This window comes from Paralichthys olivaceus, chromosome 4 (genome assembly GCF_024713975.1).
Source record: "Paralichthys olivaceus isolate ysfri-2021 chromosome 4, ASM2471397v2, whole genome shotgun sequence".
Taxonomy (NCBI): Eukaryota; Metazoa; Chordata; class Actinopteri; order Pleuronectiformes; family Paralichthyidae; genus Paralichthys; species Paralichthys olivaceus.
This window is the reverse complement of record NC_091096.1, coordinates 12157142-12176247: the sequence shown is the minus strand read 5'-3', so window position 1 is coordinate 12176247 and position 19106 is coordinate 12157142. Positions and strand designations below refer to the sequence as shown.

General features: G+C 41.8%; 1 protein-coding gene and 1 non-coding gene across 6 annotated transcripts; both read left to right on the top strand.

Annotated features, from left to right (window-relative positions):
* Nucleotides 1-2015: 2015 nt before the first annotated feature.
* Nucleotides 2016-15382, top strand: LOC109638146 (ubiquitin-associated protein 2-like). 5 transcript variants are annotated; one of them, XM_069523686.1, is made up of 30 exons: nt 2016-2170; nt 3575-3712; nt 3909-3986; nt 4116-4226; nt 4360-4519; nt 4714-4791; nt 5401-5464; nt 5845-5933; nt 6197-6249; nt 6427-6491; nt 6647-6878; nt 6990-7245; nt 7381-7518; nt 7846-7982; nt 8413-8660; nt 8884-9133; nt 9313-9352; nt 9619-9748; nt 9963-10020; nt 10408-10633; nt 10782-10873; nt 11202-11252; nt 11412-11490; nt 11749-11949; nt 12346-12516; nt 13242-13346; nt 13443-13475; nt 13813-13886; nt 14190-14381; nt 14533-15382. In XM_069523686.1, exons 2-30 carry the CDS (start codon nt 3617-3619, stop codon nt 14626-14628), a joined length of 3603 nt encoding a protein of 1200 aa, XP_069379787.1. In that variant the 5' UTR covers nt 2016-2170; nt 3575-3616; the 3' UTR covers nt 14629-15382. The 5 variants fall into 5 exon arrangements, with proteins under 5 accessions (XP_069379787.1, XP_019956541.2, XP_019956542.2 ...); XM_069523687.1 differs by lacking the exon at nt 2016-2170 and adding an exon at nt 2351-2395; XM_020100982.2 differs by lacking the exon at nt 13443-13475.
* On the top strand, nt 9816-9891 carry LOC138407537 (small nucleolar RNA SNORD121A). The gene has a single exon (XR_011240960.1). It is a non-coding gene; the product is annotated as a small nucleolar RNA SNORD121A (small nucleolar RNA).
* Nucleotides 15383-19106: the final 3724 nt, after the last annotated feature.

Here is a 19106-nt window from a genome sequence, read left to right as displayed (position 1 = left end):
GGTTATTATTTTCCTCTTCCTGGGCTCTTTACATGATGATTCATATAAATATAGTATTTGATTTGAATCTATGCATATTTGTTTCTTTAAATCATAATTTGTTATTTTCGTCTTATGACGGATATCTGTCGCACTACTGTGGATACTTGAATGACTGATGTTTGGAAATTATGTTGCTTAGACAGGAGCTATTTATGTACTGTATTTGCTGCAACTTCTAAAGGGCTGTACTTTCTCAAGTCCAGTCTTGGTCCAATATTATGAGTCTCTCCTTGTATCAGCCTGATCATTTTTGACAGCTTTGGTCATGTCTGTATCTTGTTTTTTCTTTGTCATTTTGAGACATCACTTTGATATTGGACTAGATCAAGGCTTTGAGTTTCCCTGGTTTGTGTCTTAATTTGTGCTGCACACCACCACAACCCTCTGCCTGAACGAACACCAGCCCAGCCTGGTGGGGTTGTTCTTCTGTTTAAGCTCAACTGGATCTCTGAAGTAATGACACACTGAACCAAAGATACACAACTAACATTTTTCTTACCTGCAAACTTGAGCTCAGGTTGTCTGCTGAGCTGTTTACTTGACAGGTGGCTGTTTTCAAGTGCTAAATTTGTTGTCTTCAGATAAAAGATTGTGATACTTAGCAAATAGAAGGTAGGTGGATTTTCAGTTTACAATGGAGTGTTTGAAGCTGGTTTACGGTTTAATTAAAATTGCTTAAGACTTAGATAATGTGCTCGGTGTTGTTTATTTCTGACAGTATTTGAGGATTATTTTATGAAAAATTTTATGATGATGATTATATTTGCCTTGTAAAATTGCCATCATTTTTATATGAAAATGTGTAAACCCCATAGAGGGCATAGCAGAGAGTGAATTCAAATATAATAGAAGAAACATACCAAAAGACATCAGTTCTATTACACCACCATCAAAGAAACAAACACTGGCTCAAGATAAAGAAAGAATATAATCTGTAACATTTAAATCCACTCTGATGTCAGGAAATAAATCTGCACAAGATTCATCTGAAAATTCTAATATCACCACTTAACCCTTTATGATACATATTTATAACCTTACAGTGATGGTTTAAGTCATGGTGCCAATCCTGATTGTTAAAAACTGGGAGGAGCAGTCCATTTTTCCTTCATTTTTTATGGCAGATCAGTCTTAAATGTAGTCAACAAAATATGATTTTGGGGTTATGTCATTAGCAACAATTTGTGTGATGATGACAACGATATAAACTGTATGCACAAGTCTACTTTACTTCACTTTACACAGCACACCAGTGGTGCAGCAATGCAAAACTGAAAAAGCTTCAGCTGGTAGCCTTTATAATGAAGCATTCAAATTTTGCTTAAGCTCAAATTATATGTATAAATTCATGTGTCAATTTGCTGGCTCAAAAATTGAATCACGATGGTCTTGACTGAGCCGACAATAAGTACTCGTCGTGATTTTGGAGACACTGGAACAACGTCTGTTTGTAGAAAAGGCAAAAAAGGCACGTCTGTTTGGAAATATGTAAAAAAAAAAACATTCTGATTATCAAACACAATGTGCCGAATCATGAAGGTACATTTGTATCTTTTGAAAGGATGTGTGCCTCGGTTCATTTATTTAAAAATGTATGTGTTCTGATCCCTTTGGATTTGTAAATTGGGTCAACTATATTTCTGTATTATTGTGCTGTGTTTTGTCGTTTATAGATATATTTTTTATTATACTGATATGAACCTAAAGTAGTCCAAACTAAACTAAACTACACTAAACACTAAACAAAACTTACACTAGAAACTTAAACAAACTAAAAACGAAACTAAGCTAAAGTGAACTAAAGTAAAGTAAAAACTTAAGTAAAGTAAAAACTTAAGTAAAAACTTAAGTAAAAACTTAAGTAAAGTAAAAACTTAAGTAAAGTAAAGTAAAGTAAAGTAAAGTAAAGTAAAGTAAAGTAAATCGAGCTTGCGCAATGCTGGAAAACACGGAACAGTGAAGCGCGCTCCCGGGCGTGAACGCGGACGTCGTGTCGGGGCACGTCGCGGAACCACGTGACCGTCTCGCGGCTGCTAATTGGCGGCGTCGGACCCTCAACGTTGAACAACGGCGCGGTGGGTCACGTGACATCATCTGCTGCTGCTGGCTGTGCGAAGCGTGTTAGCAGGTAAAGAAAAGAACGAAAAACGCGCAGTAATAGTCATTTGAAGCCGATCGAACGGTCAATGTGTTCTATCGTATGATTTTTACAAATGTTTAGGGAAACAAACGTGTCGTTCCACAGCCACCGTTCGAGCTGTTCGGTGCTAAGCTAACTAACTAACTCGCTAGCTAACTGCTGCATCCGGACTGTGTCGCTGCATTGTACGCGGACGGCTCGCTCACATGCCGGGTCAGTTAGCATGCAGCGGTAATCTGTCGTAGCGTGGACGGGCCACGCTTTTTTTTCGACAGCCTGTCTCTCCCATGTTCTCACATTGCGGTCAGAGCGCTTAAATATTCGACAGCGGCCGCTCGAAATGCTAACACGACGCGTGATTTCTTAGTTTTCGTTGTAGTTGTGTTAGCATGCTAATGACGTCGGCTATACCTGCCATTTCTGTTTCGGTTCACACAAAAGGGTACATGTCCTCACTCGTCACATTAGTTGTTTTTGTTCGTGTCTCGGTGGATCTGCGCTGACAACAGTCACACGAGCGGTCAAGTTGACCAACTGTGCGGCCACACTGCAAATATCTGCCTCGTAGACCGAAGCTTTTGATCGGGTGGGATCGCACACGAAACAAAGACTAGCTGTTAGCCAGGCTAAAGCTAAAGTGAGCTAGATGACCTAACGCTGGTGTGAACATTAGCCAACACGGCTCATGTTTCCGTCGAGCTTCTTGTAACGTTAACTAAACCGAGATTAAAATCACCGCCCACGTTATAACACAACCGGGAAAAGAACATTTCCAACAATAGCTACAATCGACGTCTCTTGTTGTGTTTTTTTTCTGTCGGTTAACACATCGTTGTAGGACAATAGCAACGATCCCAGCCAGTTAACCTCATGTGTTGTCCCCATGCTGTCAACCTGCCAATTTGTATTATACTTAGCAAACCATCGGTTTAGTTTATGTAATATAATATTACCCGTGGTATGCGTATGCTTTAGATTCCTCCCTACACTGTGTAACCTGGCATAAAGCCCAGGGGCCTTTTGTGTTGACTTATTACTTCAGTCAAATGCCAAATGGCGTCTCCCGTCGACATCGATGAAGAATAGTTTTAGTTTAAATTCTACCTAGAACAGAGGCTGGTGCGTACTCTTGGTGTTTTTATTCGGGAGACTGAGGGAGGGTTGTAAATTGACACCCGGACAGTCCCCTCTTGGCATGGCTAAATTTAACCTGGGCGGTGGGGGCGACAGATGGGGTTATAGTCTTACATGGTGAGCCTCGGTCTGCTAATATTCAGTATACTGTACTGGCAGTGTATATTTATTCAATATTATGTAGTTCTAGGAATTGTGATGCAATGTAACCATTTCCCAGCTGGCTGTCATTTGACTTTCGCCCCTTCTCTCCCCCAGATTTTTCTATTTTGTACATACATTGTTTTGTATATACTGTATATGATGACTTCACTGGTCAGCAATCAAGCCCGGGGAACTCGGGATAGAACGCTGCCCAGCACCACACAAACAACACAACCACAAAAACAGATACAGGTAGGTTTTCACCGTTTCATCACACTGTATGTATGAGTTGCATTCATGACTACTCAGTTATAAATATCTTTTTCTAATTTCAAAATTGCCTTATTAGACATTAGATTTAAAGAATATTTTGACAACAGCATCCTGTAGCATCCTTCATCACAAAATTAACCTCTTGCATTGTTTCTTCCTGGATTGTGTTTATCAGGCCACAGCAGAACAGATTCGTTTAGCCCAAGTGATCTACGACAAAAATGATACTGACTTTGAAGACAAGGTCAAACAGGTAATTTGTTTGCACTTGCACATTTAGACAAACCCTCTTATGAATCATCTGCATAGTTTCCTGTAGTTATTGGACCATGTGACATTATTAAAACTCAACCCTGCACTTTCTTGTTTTGACTGCTTACAGCTGATTGAGGTAACTGGGAAGACTCAAGATGAGTGCATAGTTGCCCTCCACGATAGCAACGAAGATGCAAACAAAGCCATCAATCTCCTGCTAGAGAACAACTCTGACACAGTAAGAGTTCATATACAAATTCACAAACGCTAGTCTCTGGGTTTTTGCACAGGCTAAAAGACCATGAAATTATATCAGAAAATGTATATGATATAGGTGTAAAGGTCAACATTTTGCTGTTAACCTCTGTCAGAACTCTTGGGAGACTGTGGGGAAGAAGCGGAGTCTTGGGAAAGAAGGAGGAACCTCCGAGATAAAGGAGAGCAGAGAGAGAAAAGGAGGAGAAAGGGAGGCCAGTCGTGGACGTGGAGGTTCCAATAGGAGGGGCAGAGGAATTAGCCGAGGGCGTGAAGGTAATTGGGTCAAAAGATGCATTAGCCCTATCAAATGGACAGAAAACCTGTATTCTGTAGATGTTTTTCCATCAGCAAATTACAATGCTGTTTACTTCATCTTTGATTTCCCAAATGAATTAAAAATAGTTCCGAAGTCTTTCTTACAGTTAAGTGTTAACAGTATTTACATTATTACATTTCTTTATTTCCAGCTCGTATAGAGGAGAATGGGTTTGAGGTGGCTCCTGGAGAGAGAGGGGGCGACCTTGGACGCAGGGGACGAGGCAGAGGTGAGCGGTACATGAAATGAGGAGTCTTTCAGGCTTATTAAATACATTAGTCATGCCATTTAGTTAATTACCAGTAAAAAAAAATAAAATCCTAAGGATATTTGTCCCATTAATGATAATTGCAGGACTGGAGTAAACAGATTGAACACCTCAGCCTTATAGATATCTTACATGCTTGGTTAACTACTCTACATTGTTTTTGCAAGACTTTCTATATATTTGGGTTAATTCCAACATTGTTTTGTGTCTGAGATTTCATTGTTCATGTTTTGATGATGGAGCTAGCAACATCTATTTGTGTCTGCAGGCATTTAGAATATTGCCGCACTCAACATGTGTGGAATGTGCATAGTCCCTACAGCTGCTTGAGTGTGTGTGTGTGGTGTACGGTTGTCATGAGTAGATTACTGGATAAGAGAGGGTTGAAAGCAGTTTTTGAGAAAAGGCAGGTTTGGAGATATTGTATGATCAGGTCAATGACTGTTCAGTAAATACGTTTCTGACAGCGTGTATGAGTTTGATGCCTTTTTCCAAAATGTTTGAGTAGTTGAGGCTGACTGGGACCAGTCATCAGAGGTAATCTGGTTATGTTGTTTTTTTTCTCCTCAGGGGTAGGGGGTCGTGGAAGAGGGAGAGCAGCTGGTGGCAACAGGTTCTCCTCCCAGGGAATGGGGTAAGATTGTGTGTGTGTGTGTGTGTGTGTGTGTGTGTGTGTGTGTGTGTGTGTGTGTGTGTGTGTGTGTGTGTGTGTGTGTGTGTGTGTGTGTGTGTGTGTGTGTGTGTGTGTGTGTGTGTGTGTGTGTGTGTGTGTGTGTGTGTGTAGTTTAAATTATATGACTGAAGTACGTTGAGGAGGTGGTGATGGTAATTACAAGCACATATCTTAAAAACAAATGTGTGGAAGAACCAAGTTTCTGAATCTCCATAAAACACATTTAAAACTAAATTTCCTGTTATCAGTAGCAACAACAAACCAAATTACATACTCATTATTTCTTCTGTTTTCTCCATGTCTTTGCACTTTGTTTTCTTTCTACTCTTGACTTCTTTCAGCACCTTCAATCCTGCGGACTACACAGCTAACTCTGGAACTCGCCAGGAGACGTGGGAAGGGGACGGAAACGATTCTGCTGAAGCACCTGGTAGGGAAAATAACAGAAAATATCCTGCTTTTATTGTTCAATGACTTAATTCTTAACTTAAAACAAGTCAGCAAAGATTTTCCAGTTTCCCAAAAAATACCAGTTTTCTGGCAGAAATTGGCAAATAAATCTACACAAGGGGTTGATAATTTCTATGTCGTGATGATGCTGTTATTAGCTATAGTTTCTGTCACTGCCTTGGGGTGATTGATGATTGCTGAGAACATATCAGCAGTATGTGTGAACTGCTTTTTTTCCCATAGGAACATCGGCAGGGAACACGGAAGAATGGAATTTAGAAGACTGGAATGAGGATGTAAGGCTTTTTTCATGATCTGTATTTGTATTTCTTTCAATCTACACTGGCCTGCACAATTTCTATTATTACTGGCTTATGACTTAAAACATATTCTTGTCTATTTGTAAAAGCCAGAATGTTTTATTACTGCAATCTAAGAAAATGTGTGTTTGTACCTCCTGTCATTTCTTACAGTTGTCTGAGACCAAAGTATTTACTGCCTCGACTGCTCCAGGAAACCACATCACACCTGGACACAAGTAAGATGTTCCACCTGAAGTCCACTTGAAACACTACAAACAACAAGCTTTATTTAATAGAACATTTAATTAAATCTGTGCGATAATCTTATCCTTGTCAACACTCGTCCTCAAACGTGCCTTTTCTTTCGCTCTTATCACCCGCTTCTACTCAGTATGGACCTGGCTAGCCTTCTGTCTAAGGCTGGAGTGGCTGTAGGAGGCTCCATGGACTCTGACTTGGTGGCGATAGTTGATGGACCCTCAGCTGAAGATTTGGGCCAAAGCCTGGTGTTTACCAATTCCCACCACAATGGACGCACTGCAACACACAGCTATGCACATGCCACCGCCAACAGCTACGCCCATGCCGCTGCTGCTAGTACCACCTATGCACACGCTGCACTGGTACGGACCGCCACACATTACACTTGTGCAAGCACAAGCAAAGCTCATGCCATACACACTGAGATAGGGTATCAGTGTATTCACTTCTTGTTTTTCTTCTCCCCCTCTCAGTCCTCAGTCCTGGGTTCTGGTTTTGGTCCCCTGAGTGCACCTAAGCCAACATCTCCGCCTGACATCAGGACATCAGATCAGATCGGGCCTCGGCTTGGTCAGAGAGCCAGTCAAACGTTAACCAACACCAGCAGCAGCAGTAATGTTTCCAAAGAAGCAGGGCCACCTCCAATGCAAAGTCCTTCACCGGCCTCTTTTCCCCCTTTAGACATCAAGGCTCATAGAGTAGAGAATGGCCCTGCGACTGCCCAACACAGTAAGTTTTCTATCAGTAAATCCAACACAGATTTTTAAGATATGCCAACTAAATCTTAAATGTTAAAATCAATGTGAAAGGTACACAGTGAAGTGAGTTGGTTTTTTTTTTTTCATTTACCCTCAATCTCTTCAGTGGAGATGAAGCTTCAACCAGAGCCATCAGCAGTGCTCAGCCAGCTGGCTCAGAGGCAACAACAGTCCACCATCCATCCCACCACAGAATCTCTGGGCCTGTCTCAGTCACATGCCCCACAGGTCCCCACACCACCAGGTATGACTTCAGAATGATTTATTGCTATTATTATATTCAGTATTTTATGCTATTGAAGGTTTGAAAATCTGCATGATTTTAATGATACAAATCAAACACAAATAAATTATTTTTAAAATAATTAATTGGATTTGGCACACAATTATGGATGTAGAAAGTGCTTTCTCTGCTAAATAAATGAGTGTGAAGGAAGTAACAGTATCTGGGCTGTAAGATTATGGCAGAATCACTGTCTTCATTATGTCTTGCTTAGACAATTACTTTGATTCTGGGTCTATCCGTTTTAATAGTTTCATGAATGCACCTGACACTCTTTACCTCCTTCAGGTCATGAGTCCTTCGTCCCTCCAGTAAGAGATGGAGCTTCTCCAGGAGTGAAGCTGCCAGGCATGGAGCCTCCCATCACAGAAGCCCCTCAGCGGCAGCTCAAGACACAGAGACGCAGAGTACCTCCCCCCTCGAAGGTAAGATCTCATATCTGATCCTTTTATTCATGCAAAATAACAAAACAATAGTGTGTGCAAGACCATAAATAATAATTATGTATTTATGTATCTGCTGTAACGTGCTTGACAAGTAACATGAAGAAAGTAGTTTCTTCAAGCTGCAAACTCTACTCCCATGACTTTACCTCTCATAATCGGAAATAATATCCTATTATCAAACACAGATATACACGTCTTTTTCAGTATATTGCACATATTTGTCACCAGAAGCTCAGTTGTGAGTAGTTGGGACAAACAAATGACCTATGGCAACTTTTGACTGAAACTTGCTGAATTGTACAAATTAACAACTTCCCATAATTTTAACATTTTACATAAATTTAAAATGGCCAGTGTGATTAAATTTTATTTTGCCTGTCGCTCCTAAACTGTTCTTTTTTTACCCCAGATTCCATCGTCAGCAGTGGAGATGCCAGGCTCAGCAGATATGTCTGGCCTGAATTTTCAGTTCGGAGCTCTCGACTTTGGGTCTGAAGGAGGTAGTGGAACAGTAGACATGGCACAGATGGAGTTGCCCAGGGAACAAGCCCCCACTCAGGCCCCAGCTCCTGCAGCAGCATCCCCTATGTCTGTCCCTACTGCTGTACCCACACAGCAGCCACAGAGCAGCCTGTTCTCTAAGCCAGGGTCTGTGAGGTGTGTGTGAGTTGTTTTGAGTTTGTGTTTGAGGGGCTGGCTTGTCAGTTTTATATGTGCAGTTTGTCATTTGCATATCTGTTGATTTTGATAAATTTGGCAAGAAGACGATTATTGACTTGCCATGGGGACAAAATTAGAGAATTTGCTAAAATGATAAAACTGCTTGGGTCATATTCTCATGATCAACATTTGTCCTCTGTCTGTCTCTTGCCTTGAACAGTGAACACATGAGCAGTTTACCCAGCTTACCTTCAGGCTTGTCAGATCCCAGCTTTCCCTCACCATCTTTGGGCTTACCCAGTGCCACGCCCTCACCCTCCATGGGTCTTCCCAGTGCAGCCGCTCCACCATCTTCTGCAGCCCCTACCACAGCCAGCCGTGTGGAGAGCAGTGGCCAAAGGTCCCTGCCGCCTCATCTTGGCTTCTCACAGAGCAAAGATGTCCCATCAGCTGCTGGTGGACCTCTCACAGTGAGGAATAAATGTTTTTTCTGTCTTCATGCATAAGGGTCTTAAATAGAATAAAAAATAATAATAATCAAAGATGTATACAACTGCTGACTATTTATTTTGTCAAATACTCTCTGTATACTGGCTGACAAAAAGCTGAATGTTACAACTAAGTCTGTTAATATTTCTTCCATTCTTAGAACGGTTACAGTGGGATGAAGACACAGAGCACACAGGACAGTAAGTACACTCATTTATCAGTTCTAGAGAACAATGCTGGAGTGGCCGATAAAATCTAATATAATGAGTATTGATTACTAAATGCATCTGGTAGGAAGTAGAGAGTCATCTCAGTCTGAGTGCATGAGGTTTGATAAAGACCAGGACATACTAATGGCCTTTCTTACATTTTCGATATTTTTATTCTTGTATTACTCCTCTAATAATCAGTTTGTAACATCAACCAGAATCTACACAAAATTAATCTCATTTTTGTTTTCATACAGCTACATCATCGTCGTCTAGAACAGTAAAAACAGAGTCTCCTGTTATGACGAGTGACAGCGGCCCCAGTCACCACCTCCCTTCCCCTGCAGTGACACCATCGCACTCAGCGCCCATCCCATCGCTCAGCAGGTAGGGAATGATTCAGACACATCATATATCATATTGCACAAAGATTCTTTTAGCCTCCTTCTTTTTTGTGTGGAGATAATGATGGTTACAAGCACATATCTTAATCCTCTAATGTGGAAATATCTGGACTGAATCTCCTATGCTTTCTGGGTGATATGCCTTTGTGGCCTCATCAGATTATATTTGACTGATAAAAACGCTTCTCTGTTTCTAGTCACGTGACTAACACCCACTCATCTGGATCGGTCCTTGCCACAAGTTCCTCCCTGACAGTAAGTCTCTGTACACACACACACACACACACAAACACACACACACACACACACACACATACACACACACACACACACACACACACACAAATCTCCTGAATGTGATTCCTCTGTAACGGTTTGAGGGAATTTAAACAAATTTGGTTAACTCTGTGGTTAACCCTGACCACACAAAACACATTTTAAGCCTTAACTCAAGACTTCAGACTTCTTGTTATGTCTGTCTGTTGGTACATCCATCACATTTTTGTGAATGTGATATCTTAGCAACATCTGCAGGGGATTTAATTACATCTCACACTAACATCTACTTGAACTTGCTTCAACCTTCGAAACAGTTTCCGGTTCTCCTATCACATCCTCTTTTCTCTTATCCTGCATCAACAGATGAGTAATGAGGAGAGCAGCAGCGGCGGCGGTGTCAACCTCCATGCCTTCTCATCTTCGTCCAGCCAAATTATCAATCCCAGTCTATCAGCCCCCCTGGCTGTCAGCAGCTCAACCATCAATGGTCTTCACCAATCTGGAGCCCCAGGACTAACTCCTAATGGCACAAACGCCACACTCTCAGCTTCAAACAGCCGCACAGCACCACTGCTCACCACCACTTCTGGTAGGTTCATAGTCTACACATGAATTGCATATGTTGCATTATTGTCTTAATTGAAACTAATCTATAGATCACAAGAGGACTTTTTCAGTAGAGATGGCATATTTCTCACTGCGCTTTAAGTCAGTTTCTCCTCTTCTTCCTTCCTCAGGTAAAGCGCCTCCAAATTTGGCCCAAGGAGTACCACCTCTCCTGGCTAACCAGTACATCATGGGCCCTGGAGGCTTGCTCCCTGCTTACCCGGTAACTACATGTTTCTAATCATATTTTTGTAAATTAGTCCACTGGGTTTTGTCCAAATGAAAGAAGGGTTGTATGCATAAATCTAGATGGGTGTTGGTTGGAATTGGAAGAATGGTGGAAATGAGTTCAGCTCCTTCTCGATTCACTCCATAATGCTTATCGGTCTGAAGGGCGATTGTGTTTTTGTAGATTCTGATCACACGTCAAACTAGTTAAGGCTGAGGTGATCCTAAAATGGAATGTGCGGTCAACAATGAGGCTTGGTAGAAACTCCAACATGTTTTTGAAATAATAACCTGTTCTTCCTCCAATGTCCTTGTTTCAACAGCAGATCTATGGATACGAGGACTTGCAAATGCTGCAGTCTCGCCTTCCCATGGTGAGTCTGTTGTAGAGTTGAATCTGTAATGTCCTCTGCTGCATATTACTTAGCTTCTAGTATTTTTTTAAATAACTAGTTGGCTTTAAAATCTGTTTCCCTGTATATTACAGCCATAAATACTGTAATTTCCAGTTTCCCTTTATCTTTTCTATCTAGGACTACTATGGTGTAACATTCCCTGGTACTACGGCCGCTATGCCTGGAAGAGATGGCCTTGCCAATAACCCATATTCTGGTAAATCAAATTTTATGTTGAACTGTGTTTGTGTGTTGTGATCATGCATTATGTTTTAAGATGGGCTGCTAATTCACCCTGACACTGCATTTAAAAAAATATACATAGTTACTGGTCGTTCAGCTTTTGTGGTGAAGTTATTTGACCATAGAATTGTCATTTATGACACCATAGAGGTTTTGACCTTTTTTCTTGTACTTCAATGACTTAATGGTTGATGACAATGGGTTTCAAGATGTATTCTCATTTCTTATCCAGGTGAGGCAACAAAGTTTGGTAGGAATGACTCCTCATCTCCAGCTCCACCAACCAGCCTGTCTACAGGTGGGGTGCAGTCGCAGCCCCAGCAGGCACCGCAGGGAGGAACACAGGGCCAGGGTACAGGACAGAGCCAGGGTCAACAGGCACAGAATCAGGCCTTCCTAAACCCCCCTCTGCCTCCCGGCTATGGATACACTGGTAAGGAAAAACAAATTTATGTTTGATGATGAGGTTGTTTGCCAAATTTCATGTATGGATTACTCATCCATGCACTTAACACCTAATACAAATTCCAGCTTTACTTTGTACTTTCCATCTTGTTATTTTTGGCTTATTATTTAAACGTTTATAAAGAGGTGAAATGGTACTAAAAGCTCAAATAAAAGTTGAACAAGTTCTTTACCAGTTTTGTTTTTTTCTTGTTTTAAAAACTATTAATTTAAAATTAAACAGAAGCAACCTTTTTTACTTAACCAGTGATTTAGACACACGGTCAGTTAGTTTAGGTAGACTGTATTATTGTATTAACAGAAAAAAACTTGCACAGCAATCTGTTTTCTTTACAAGCTGCATTATTTCTCTAACTGCCCACAGGTCTGCCATACTATGCTGGTATGCCTGGGGTTCCCTCAGCCTTCCAGTATGGCCCCACCGTCTTTGTGCCTCCTGCTTCAGCCAAACAACCCACAATGGGTCTGGCCAACCCCTCCAATCAGTATCACCAACAGCATCAGCCCAGTTACGGACAGCACGCATATGGCACAGGTGAGACAAGGATTTAACAAAGGGCTGTGTCTGACACTGCTCTGATTTATTTACTTTTTTTATTTACAGACAACTAACGGCACATTTTCTTCAGAGTTGAGTAGCTCTGAAGGTTATATTCAGCAGTTGTAATTCAGCCATTTAATTGGTTGCATTGGACGGTGCCTTTAAACTATGACTGCACAGGTTCATCTTAAATTGTTGCCACCAAACAAACAATAATAATTCCACAATCTGTCACTAAAACTTGAAAGAGATGACTTGATCATCTTAATGGTGGGTTAACAACAAGTTCTGTCAAATGTGTTGGGGTGCTCAAAACCATCGGTTTGGACCAGCTGTATTTTACTAAAACAGGTATTGTCGAAGAGACAGGATTCTGTGCACAGGGAGGAAAGTTAGAAATCCATCTTCCAACCCTGCATACATGTACATGAAATGCTGCATGCGTGTGTGGAGTTGGGCCTGTGTGTTTTTTGCTTGTGCTGCATGCGTAGCTCAAACCCCCTGCTGAAGTTGGACACGGCTCAATATAGACACAGCTGCCATTTTAGTCAGGTTACCTTACTGCCTCTCTCTCCTATGCCCCCATCTCTTCTCCTCCCATCCTCTTTCCTCTTCTTCTCTTCATCTCATCTGTTCCCCGTCTTTCTCTTGCTTTCCCCTCCCTCTCTGCTCGTTCTGCCTCCTCCTCCTCTGTACTCTTCCTCCTCCACCTCCTTCAGCCTTTGATGACCTGTCTCAAGCCCACGCTGGGGAGTACAGTAAGGGAGGGTACGGAGGCTCTGCCCAGTCACAGGCCAAGTCAGCGGGCAGCGGCCCAGGGAAAGGTACACACACAACACATGCGCGCACAATTTAACAACACACACAAAGACCGATGGGCGTTTTCCTTTGGGGAAAAATGGATTTACTCATAATTGCAGATGATTCCACTGTCAAGAGTGTTTTGGAGAGAGGTGTGTATATGCACGTGTGTGTGACTGCACATTTATGTGCACGTAAATAGATTCTTGCCAAAGCTTGGGAAAAAAAACAAGAGAAACGTGCCTCAGAATTTCCTCACATAATATGCTTCTTCCTACTGGCTGGCCCCCTCCTACTAACAGTGGAAATGAACATTCAGTGCCTGATATTCAGCAGTGAAGTGACATAATTGTTCTTCTTCCCCCTTAACCCCTTGATTTTCCTATCTATCATTTTCTTATTTCCCCTCTTTGCTTTCCTCCCTTCCCTCCTAATTTCCAATCTTTGTCTTTATCTCCCTCCCCCTCCCTGTCTTCATTCTCCTCTCAGCACCAGGACTGTCAGGATCAGGTAACAGCGGAGGAGTACCTGATATGGGAGGTTCAATCTACAGCAAAACACAGGTGAGACACTTGTATGGTTGGTTTTGTTTGAGGACTTCATGCTTCTTCCTGTAAGACTTAATTGTACCTGAATTATCTTTTTTTATTTAATTCACTAAAAATAGAATGATTTGAGTATCACCAGCACATCTGCTTAAATAACTAGCTAGCATTAGTCTTGGTGGAGCGCATACTCCCACCAAGACTTTTCCCGATCCTGGTCCACTCCAATATTTATTTGATACCATTTGCATTTTGTTTTTTAAACTCATTGTAAATGCATGCACCTGATTTATTCTCCTGTCTTCTTCTTGTTGTCTTCAGTCATTTGACAAGCAGGGCTTCCACACGGGGACACCACCTCCCTTTAGCCTACCTTCAGCACTCGGGGGAACAGGACCCCTGAACCCTGGGGGTGCTCCTGGCTATGCCCCTGCTCCTTTCCTGCACATCCTGCCACCACACCAACAGCCCCACTCCCAGCTGCTGCACCATCACCTCACACAGGAAGGACAGGTAAACCCAAGTTTCTACTCATACATCACATCCTAGGACACAGTCTCTAAAAACACATGTGCATTTGAGAAATTGCACCCACAATACACCTGTTGGGTAGTTTGTTGATCTTAAACGTGATTGATGAGATTTACCTAATTGTTCTCTGTAGGGTGGTCCTGGACAGCGCAGTCAGTCCAGCAGCATGCAGCAGAAAACCCAGGGCAGCAAGTCCAGCTACGGCAGCTCCCCCTATTGGGCCAACTGAGGAATGCTGCCCATTCTCCCCCGTTCCCGAAAAGGCTGTGTGCGTGTGTATGTGCGATTGTGCGTGTCTAAAGCGGAAAAAGGCAAATCGGAAGACACACTACCCTCACAATGAGCAACCTTGGGCCTCTTTGCCCTGCTCCCCCCCACCTCCACAAGTCCTCATAAGTCTTTTGGGTTCTCTCTTTATCCCCTTTTCAAAATTGGTTGTACATGTAAGATATTTATGTATGTATTTATATATATACTGTATATGTAATAGTAGAACATGAAATGTGGCATTTTATTTTTGAAGGACTTTTTGTTTACTTTTTCAAAACTGCAGGAAAAGATGTTACATTAAGGCAGAATGAGATGATTAAGAGGATTATGTTGATGGTGAGAGAGCGAGTGAAGAAGATTAACGATAAAAAAAAACTTCCTGGAAGAAACCAGAAAAAGGAAAATGAGAGAGCTACAGCACTGATTGCATATGAGGACATTTCAGATGGGGGTGGGGTTTATAATAACTAACTGCATCTGTCTCTTTTTTTTTTTATACATAACTTCCTTGAATGACCGGTTCATCCCCCAAACTATATTTTGTAGCTTCCTGTCCTAAACCCTTCTCCCTCTCCCTGTTCTGGAGGTTGGCCTGCTCCTTGTGACTACACCTACCCTTTAAAGACAGACCTGTTCATCTAAATTTTATATTTTAATTTAATTTTAACCCTCATTTCCTGTGAAATAAAAGTTCTGAGCAGTTGGAACAATGACTTGTCTTTTTGTTTGTGTACTGGTACCGGTTTTGTCCTTGAAAGATGAAACTCAGGTTTTCTGTCTTAAGTGTCAGAACAAATAATCACAAACTGTCAGATATATAAGGCAGCTGCTCAATGGCTTCACATTTTTTCAATGAACCTTAGAATTAATCTTGACTCGCTTTTCGGCAGAATGTAGTTTATATTTAATTGATGAGGAATGTGAGATGAGTCCAGGCTGTGCCTGTGTGTGTTCGTTCAGGCATTGTCATGTCCATACCTTGTCTAGGCTTCATTGTTTTGAGTGCAAAACAAATTTTTAAATGACAATTGTGTTTAATTGGCACATTTGAAAAAATAAAAAAAACTTACACTGTGCTTTAGAAAAAAATGTAAATGGTTAAATAGAAAAGTTCTCTGAAACAGAAAAGAACATTTTCTGTTTTATGTGGTTTCGTTTACGTGGAAATAGTCTTAAGCCAGTTGGCCATATGGTGGCTCTGCTTGAGTGAGACACAGGCGGCTCTCTGATTCCTGTGAATCCATCACAAGAGGCCACAAATACCATAGTCAGTCAGCAATATTACACACTTATGCTATTTATTAATGCTGTGACTCAGCAGAGCTTTTAGTTCAAATGTGAAAAGGATAAGAATGAGATGCAATTATACAAGAATTAATAATTGGTGAGAGGTTTCCTTAATCCTTGTATAATGAAATAATTATACATTATTATTTTCAGTTCAGAACTGCATGGATAATGGATTTAGGAACAGATAACCACAAATTCTTCTATAGCAGTAATGATTCAATAACACCCTATAGGTAATCATATGAATCACCACCAGATGGCAATATATAACAATAACTGCATACACATACAGTGACACATATATATTTATATATATATGTATATATATATATATATATTTATATATATACATATATATTTATATATATATGTATATATATATACATATATATAAATTCACAACCTCCATCCCATACACAGGAATACTTTTCAGCTCAACCAAGGTGGTTATGTTAGCACCCCTAACTTTTCTTTAACAGGTTTTTCAACAATTCCGCCATTTTTTTCATGAATGACTTCATTGATATAGATGAAAAAAATTAGGCACATTTAAGGGAATTGATATCTGAGTGTGTGTTCTGTGAGGAGTTGTTTTGAACTGAACGAGGACCTCAGAATTCCCACTGTTCGCAGAGGGCCAAAGTTTAAAGTGACAACAGTGCTCTTTCTGTCTCCCCCTTCACTCATCTCTCTCTGCTGAATGTAGAGCGTGTGAGATCCCAGAGAAGCCCATATAACCTTGGTATGTGGCTGACAAAGGAGAGGGGGGGAGTAAAGAAGGGATGGTTGGTGATGGGAGGAAGGGAGGGATGCAGGGGAGAGGATGGAAAGTGGGTTGAGTGGCAGGTGCTATTGTGGCCGAAGTGCAGGAGCCTACAGCAACAAGGTCGAAGGTCAAAGTGAAGTTGAAAGGTCAGTCTTAACTCCCAGGAGGCCCACCCAGAGCGAGGTACAGATAAGGAGGGGGAGGTGTCACAGAGAGAGCAGTGGGCCAAAGGAAATAGGTGAGGGAGCAGAAAGGTAGATGGAGGGAAAAGAGATAAGGAAGGGCAAGACTGGGGGGGGGGGGGGGGTGAATATATACATTCTTGAAGGTGAACTACCGACTCAAAAGAAAACAATGGATCCATATTCTTTCTAAAAAAAAAGGATGCTGCCCAATAAGAAGGAAATGAAGGAACAATAAGGGAGAGGGTGAGGAGAAGCAGTGGCAGACAGGTAATTGCAAGATGCATTGAAAAGCAAGAGGGCCACACATGTTTGATAACACCCCTTTCTTGATGGGGCAAGAAAATCATGTGGGAGGTTCCCCTCTAGAAGTGTTGGGCTTGATACTAAATGAACAAATTAGCCGTGTCCTCAGTTAACAAAGCTACTTGGCAACAGTCTCTCACGGGGGGCCTTCCATTCCATCCCATGTCGTATCATGGGAGGGGGGTGCAGTTTTTTCCCAAGTCGTGTTTGGCCTGAGCACACGATGCATCCAGTTCGGTACATTGAAGAGGCAGAGGAATGCCCACAGGAATGCCCCTCCGAGTGTTTGTTGACACTCGTGACTGCTCTGCTCTCAGATGTTGACAAAGACGTTTTGTTGGGGTTCACTCGGTTCACTCCTCCGGGGGAGCTGCGAGGCCATCGCACAGGATATCGTGACAGTTTGGGCCTGAATGGAAATCGGGGGCCCTGATGCTCCAGGCGACCCCGTGACCTGGGTGCTTGATTTGGATTCTCAAATCAATTTCGTCCGTGTTTCGTCTCCACTCCTTTTTTTTATTTAAGTGAAATTACAAGCCCTTCCATTCAGTTCAATAGAGAACGATCACTGGGTGTTTTTTTTCCCCTCCGCTCCCTTTCATCTCCATCTGGAGGACCATGAGATGTTCTTGTCCCCCTGCTTGTTGTGAGATGTGACAGCGGGGTCCATTCACTGAGAAATTGGCTGCAATTAGTGCAATTATGCTGATTTTCACTTGTGTCCCATGCAGAACAGAGTTTTCGCTGTGCACAGAGACACCCCCCGGGAAACCGCAGCAAAACAAAAACCCATCAATCAACAAAGGCCTTCAATGAGAGGCTCAACTGCAGATAATACCGGGCACATTCCATAATGACAGCGTTTAGTCAGCTGTGACCTGCGCTGCGATGGGGGGCATGACATGTAGAGCTTCACTGATTAATGAGAAATTATGCAGTAAAGCCAGAATGGGGGGCAGAGGACTTAATTGGCGGTGGTGGCTACATAACCCAATCATACAGTGAGGATTTCTATGAGGTCGATCACAGTAAAACACCTGAAATGAGCTCATGTCCAGGGATTCAGCAGAAGACAGACACTCGACAGTCACAACAACAAAATGATCCACAGAGCTGAAAGAGATCTGTGTGTCTTAATGGAGATAAGAATAATTCTATGCTTTTTCTGAAAATATACATTTGTTTTTTTTTTATGTGTGTGGCTGCTTCTCATTGGATGATGACTTAAGTGCATGGCGGTCATAGTTTACCCAACTTTACATTGGTATGTCTGTGTCAATATTGCCCGGGAGACTGACAAGGCCGGCATTCAACAGCAGATCTCAAGGTGTAGGAAGGGGGGGCAGGATCCCAAATGTTATGCATCCACTTGTTAACTGATGGTGGACTTATTTTAAAGGGGAAATTAGCAAAAACACCACCGACATTCCTGTGCAGCAGTTTGTAAAAACATTATAAAATATTACACACAGGTAAACGTGTGGATATTCAAACATTTCTGTGAACATTTGCTCGGTTGTTGAAGGTTAAAAAACTGTCACGGGAATAAAGAAGTACTCTTCTGTAGTCTGTCAATGCAGAGTCTTGAAATCTGCACATATTGAACTCGAGTGGTATTCAGTGGTGCACATATCTCCGACAAGGCCCAACAGTTAAATTAAATAAATTCAATCAAGCTGCATCAGATTTCACACACTCATAGATATCAGTCCCCTCAATGTGCCTGATCTTTGAAATCAACCTCCAAACTGTGAACATGTGGAAAGTTCAGGCATGTTTAGGAGGTTGTTGCATTTTAGAGTAAATCAGAATAATGATTTGATCGAGTTAATTTAAATGTGGGTTCATAAGGAGACTGTCTTATATCTACTGAGTGCTGTTCTCATCTCCTGC